The sequence below is a fragment of the Catharus ustulatus genome, chromosome 15 (genome assembly GCF_009819885.2).
Source record: "Catharus ustulatus isolate bCatUst1 chromosome 15, bCatUst1.pri.v2, whole genome shotgun sequence".
Classification (NCBI taxonomy): domain Eukaryota; kingdom Metazoa; phylum Chordata; class Aves; order Passeriformes; family Turdidae; genus Catharus; species Catharus ustulatus.
This window is the reverse complement of record NC_046235.1, coordinates 10,222,957-10,228,329: the sequence shown is the minus strand read 5'-3', so window position 1 is coordinate 10,228,329 and position 5,373 is coordinate 10,222,957. Positions and strand designations below refer to the sequence as shown.

Below are 5,373 nucleotides of genomic sequence, written 5' to 3'. Positions count from 1 at the left end.
AACTCCAGGTCAGTTTTGCCCATGCCATGTGGGTTTGCAGCTGTTGTTTCAGAACTTGAAGATGTTTTAATAGTTATAACACTGTTAAAAAACAGAGTTTCAGTGAACAGACTTCATGGATTTAAGTGAAATAATTGACAATTTCAGCTGAACCCAAAAAATTAAATGTTTCATTGCAAAGGCATCTGTTTTTCTTTGCATAAGTGAATACTCATGAATGCCAAACAATTCCTGTGTTCTTGGTCACAAAGCTCTGGTGGGCATAAACACCCAGGGAGGAATGAGCAGTAAAGGACAAACTGGTGACATCCACTCTGGAGCTTTGACCACCTTTCCCCTCCAGCTCAATCCTCTGAATCATATTTGTGGTTCCTACCATTTTTGGCCTGAATGTGCCCTTACTTCAGGATGGGGAAGAGAAGGTGTTAAGAAACAGCTCCACCAGAGTTTCCTGAAATGTGGGGTCGTTCATTTCCATCAGTTACTGTGTGCTAAGAGCCCAATTATTGTATCAGTCTTTCCCAACCAGCTTTAACAACTGTTAGAGCCTGCAGACCTCCACAGTACCCAATATGGCAACACCACCTGCCTGGAGCTGTAATACCTTGCTCGAGACTGATTGGCCAAGATAACCGTCTTGGGCTTTCTAAAGCACATAAATACCTCAGGTGGCAGCTGTTCAACGTCTTTGACTGGATCAAAGATCAAGGGTGACACGGCTCCAAAATGACAGCTCTCAGTCTGGTCACTCTGGTCAGCTTGGTGTCCACTGGTGAGTTGAGACTGCTGTAATGCAGCTGGGCTTGACGGGGTTTAGGCAGACAGTAATGAATTATTGAAATTCACTTGAATAAATAATGCTGAGGTTTTTTTCCCCTCTAGTTTTATGAAGAATAATGATAATATGGATGGTTATGACTATTATAAAATATGGAATTAGATGTGCATTAAGAGACACGTATTGAAGTAGTTGGAAGTTTCAGAAAGAATCATAAAATATTAAGGTTTGAAAAGACCTCTAAGATCATCAAATCTAACCATCAACGCAGCACCATTAAAAAGTAAAAACAGTTTATTTCACAAATTCTTTTTAAACAACTTTATCTATAGCTTTGCTTTCTTTTTGGTGTATATACCTTAAAGTAAGACATCAGAAAAAATGGATCAAGTCTATACAGCAGGTTGAATAATATCCTTTTACCTACAGTTTCTGAAATGACAAACTCCTTTGAGCTCATGTCCTTCACCCTATTTTGTACATGAACACTTCCTGCTGAACTAAGAACACGGTTGAATTTTTCCTGTTTTTCCTCTTTTCCATGTGAAGTCTTCACGAAGCAGCTGGATGCACACCCACCCCAACAGCAGCACCGACACTGGGCACAGATCTGCAGCGGGAACCCCACCAACCGCATCCGCGGCTGCGACAGATACGGCTGCGGGAACTTCGGCGCTGACAGGTAACGCAACTGCCTGGCGCTGCGGGACACTGCTTTCCTAAATTAAATGTTCAGGCAGGAGAAAGAGCACAGTTACACAGAACTGACACTCAGAATGAAAGAATACTGCTGTCTGCAGGACCTCTTACTGATTTTTGGGATATTCCTTGGCAATCTTACAAAAGCACAGTGATAGCACTGCTGGCAAAAGATGCAGGAGTGAAGGAGCAGGACTGTTACATGAATTACAGAGTAAAGGAAATGGAAGTATTTAAAGGATTTGTGTCATTTATCCTTGTTGCTTATACTCCAGAAATTTAACTAACACTCAGCAACAGCTTACAGGAAGCTGAGTAGATTCAATTACACAAACTAAAGATCTGTCAGAATCACTCTCTTTAAGTAGGGACTTCATACAAAAACAGGTTACATTTCTCTGAAAAAATGCTTTTATATGTGGAATGACTCTTGCATTTTCTTGTCATCTCCTCTTCCCAGGCTCTATAGGCTTCCATCTTCATCATACAACTTCCAAATTTCTAAGTGACAGAATACCAGCCAAGATTCTATTTTACATGGCACAGAAGTTTATTGGGGGAAAAAATTGGTACTTTTCTATAACAGTTTGAAACATCCCACAAACTTGGGAAAAAAACCCAAAAAAAACCTTAAATTTGAAATGTCATTTCATCCCACTCTAAAGAAGGTCAGAGTAATGTGAAAAATTTACAGCCAAAAAAAAAAAAAAAAAAAAAAAAAAAAAAAAAAAGAGATGCTTCAAACCTGTTACTTCTGTCCGATTTCATTGCAGGTAAAACATTTTTGTTAGACAAGCTTCAGCTATCATCCTGCATTAAGTGACCAATTGATACATAACATTAGCCTTGAGAGATGTCCCTAATTATGTATTTCTGCCTCCAGGGACAGTGGCAAAGAAAAGCACGGGGGTGTGGATGTCATCTGTTCTGACGGAGCCACAGTGTACGCTCCTTTCAGCGGGCAGCTCTCAGGACCCATCCGGTTCTTCCACAATGGAAATGCCATTGATGATGGAGTCCAAATCAGAGGATCAGGTCAGTAATTAACAGGAGGTGTGCTGTGAGATGTGCACAAGTAATCACTTCATCTACTTGAGCAAGGTTTCTGTGGTTCTTCAATTCAAGCACAGTGTTGATTAATCTTACATCCTCTCTAGTACACTGAAATATTGGATGACAGCATGAGTAGGATGTAGTCCTTTCCTATGCTTTTCCTGGAGAGGTGGGAAGAAAGGAGTTGAGAAACAGGTAGCAGGAAAATAACAACCCCAAATAAAAAAATAGGAAACAGTAAAAACAAAGCACCGGAAATATATCCTCAGTTTTGCTGAGAGATGTTTTCCTGTCTCTATTTTCCAACTCCCTTTTTTCCTTTTTGCCCTGGCAAATATAGTAATTTTGATTTCACCATTGTTGGTACCTTGACTATATTTCTGCTTCATCCTAACAGTCTCCAGTAAGAGGCTGGCAGGGAATGCTTCTTGCTCACCCCAGGAGCAGATGCAGCTGATGTTTCCTGACCTGGCTTCCTCTCCCGTCTCTCCCAGGTTTCTGTGTGAAGCTGGTCTGCATCCACCCCTTTCGGTATCACGGCCAAATCCGCAGAGGGCAACGACTCGGGACAATGCTGCCAATGCAAAAAGTATATCCTGGCATTATTTCTCATATCCACGTTGAGAACTGCGACCACTCTGACCCTACTCATCTGCTTACACCTGGTAAAAAAACCCTTAACAACAGAAAACACAACTCAGAACAAGAGTAGATTTGTACTCTGAGACCTGTGATACTCTTTTTGAATTTTTGTATTTAAAGCTTTTTTCTTCTATGAAATAATCCTAATGTAGAAACATTACCATCCATCTTAGGTCTACATTCCATTTACATTTCCTACAGGATTACAAATTTTATGGAGAAAAATCCAACTACAAGCATGGGATGTAAAGTCAGCATGTTCTTACCTAACTGTAAATCAAACTTAGCAGTTGCAAACATGCAAGTGTTAAAACAATCTAGAAGTTAATTTTGATGTGCTGTGTTTCTGTATTTCAAAGATGTTCCACCATTACCACAACAGGATGGGCGCTGGGCTACAGTGTGTGCTGGGAACCCTACCAACGAGATAAGAGGCTGTGATAAGTATGGCTGTGGATACTATGGAGCTCCAAGGTAATATTAATATAATAATTGGAACACATGGGATTTTGTTGTGCTTCCACTGAAGTACGAGTTAAACTTTCTTTAGGTCACATAAAAATTACAGATTTGAAGGCTTAGATTGGACTTGAGGAAACTTTTAGACTGCCCACATTGTTCTTTAACACCTCTCTGCTTGGAGCTTTTTATCAGACCAAGCCATGCCTGACCTGACCTAGTGTTGGGAACACTCCTGATTCCAGTGGAAGGTTGGACTTGATGTCCTTCACACATCTAAACTTTCTGTGACTCTATGGTTTTATTCAAAGACCTGGAAGCAGGTCTTTCTCCAACTCTAACCATCCACCCTACATGACATTAGCTCACCTACAACTTTGCAAATCCTTCAGGCAGTTTGCTGACCCTATTTCTGTCCTAACAACCCATTTCCAGATTTCAGCTTGTGCTGTCTAACCTCTCTCTGTAGCACTGGGCCTGACAGAGGTTTCTGTAACGATGCGTTTGTTTTCAGACGCAGCGGCAAAGGGAAGCACCACGGAGTGGATGTCATCTGTGCTGATGGGGCGACTGTGTATGCTCCCTTCTCTGGCCAGCTCTCTGGGCCTGTTAAAATCTTCCACAATGGAAATGCCATTGATGATGGAGTCCAAATCAGGGGATCAGGTAAATAGCTATCTTTAATTTAACATTTCTTTGTCTTCAGCTCATATAGGATGCATTACCTTGCAGTTAGCCAAGTAGTTTAGCCATGTTTCCTTCTATCCACTTGGATACAGAATGTTTTGCTCCTGCTGCAACACAAATAACTGAGTTCAAGCTCTTCCCCTTCCCACACCCCAAATTCCCGCCTTCTCTTTGCCTTCCATCTTCCCTCTTCTACCAAGTCAATGACTCCAACAACTACGCAATTTTTATGACCACAGTATTTCTGCTATTCTGGTATTTCCACTATTGCTATTGCAGGGGAAAGGAAAAGACAGATATTGTCAGTATTTCTGAAATTTAGTACAGAAGAACAAATGCTTCATCAGTCATTGGATGTTTTCCCTCTCTTGTTGTTTCATCAGGGTTCTGCGTAAAACTACTCTGTATCCATCCCATAAGATACAATGGTGCAATTTCCAAGGGACAAGTCCTTGGGAAAATGCTGCCCATGCAAAGAGTATTTCCTGGGATCACATCTCATATTCACATTGAGAACTGCGACCGCTCAGATCCTACAAGCAATCTTGAACGGGGAAAAGGGCAAAAAGATTGAAATGGAAATGCAGTAAATTCCAAATAAATCCATCTCAGCATCCAAAAGTTGTTTTTCTTCCCATGCACAATAGTTTATATTATCAACTATTCAATACTTTGAGCCTTACTCAAGCAGTGTCTGTTGGACGGCAACAGGGAGTCACAAAACAAAAAAAGATTTGAGTGTTTGTTGCAATTTGCATCTATCAGGGAATCAGGAAATTAGTAATGACTAGCTATAGGCTTTCTCAAAGTCTGAAAAACCAGCTAAAATGCAAAGTGCTCACTCCCTCCTGTGGCAGAGAAGGCACATTCCTGTCAGCTTCTCCCCCAAGCACCAGCTGGCCTCACTTGTTCAGATCAGGGAAAACAAACGCTCTAAAAAATCAGCATATCAAAAATCCCAACATTCATCAATGCAAGCCTATTTAACTGGAAGCTTGGAACTGGAGCGAGCTGACATTCAACAGCTCCATTTGATTACCTTAGAGGTCTTTTCC

General features: G+C 41.1%; 1 protein-coding gene across 1 annotated transcript; it reads left to right on the top strand.

The window, feature by feature from the left end:
• The first annotated feature begins 726 nt into the window (after positions 1-726).
• On the top strand, positions 727-4,892 carry LECT2 (leukocyte cell derived chemotaxin 2). Its single transcript, XM_033073379.1, has 7 exons — positions 727-772; positions 1,328-1,460; positions 2,361-2,512; positions 3,025-3,195; positions 3,532-3,646; positions 4,146-4,297; positions 4,702-4,892. Exons 1-7 carry the CDS (start codon positions 727-729, stop codon positions 4,890-4,892), a joined length of 960 nt encoding a protein of 319 aa, XP_032929270.1.
• Positions 4,893-5,373: the final 481 nt, after the last annotated feature.

Coding starts and splice junctions, on each gene's coding strand:
- LECT2 (XM_033073379.1), top strand. CDS start 727: ATGACAGCTCTCAGTCTGGTCACTCTGGTCAGCTTGGTGTCCACTG. Junction 2,513..3,024: donor AGTCCAAATCAGAGGATCAG/GTCAGTAATTAA, acceptor CGTCTCTCCCAG/GTTTCTGTGTGAAGCTGGTC. Junction 3,196..3,531: donor TACTCATCTGCTTACACCTG/GTAAAAAAACCC, acceptor TGTATTTCAAAG/ATGTTCCACCATTACCACAA.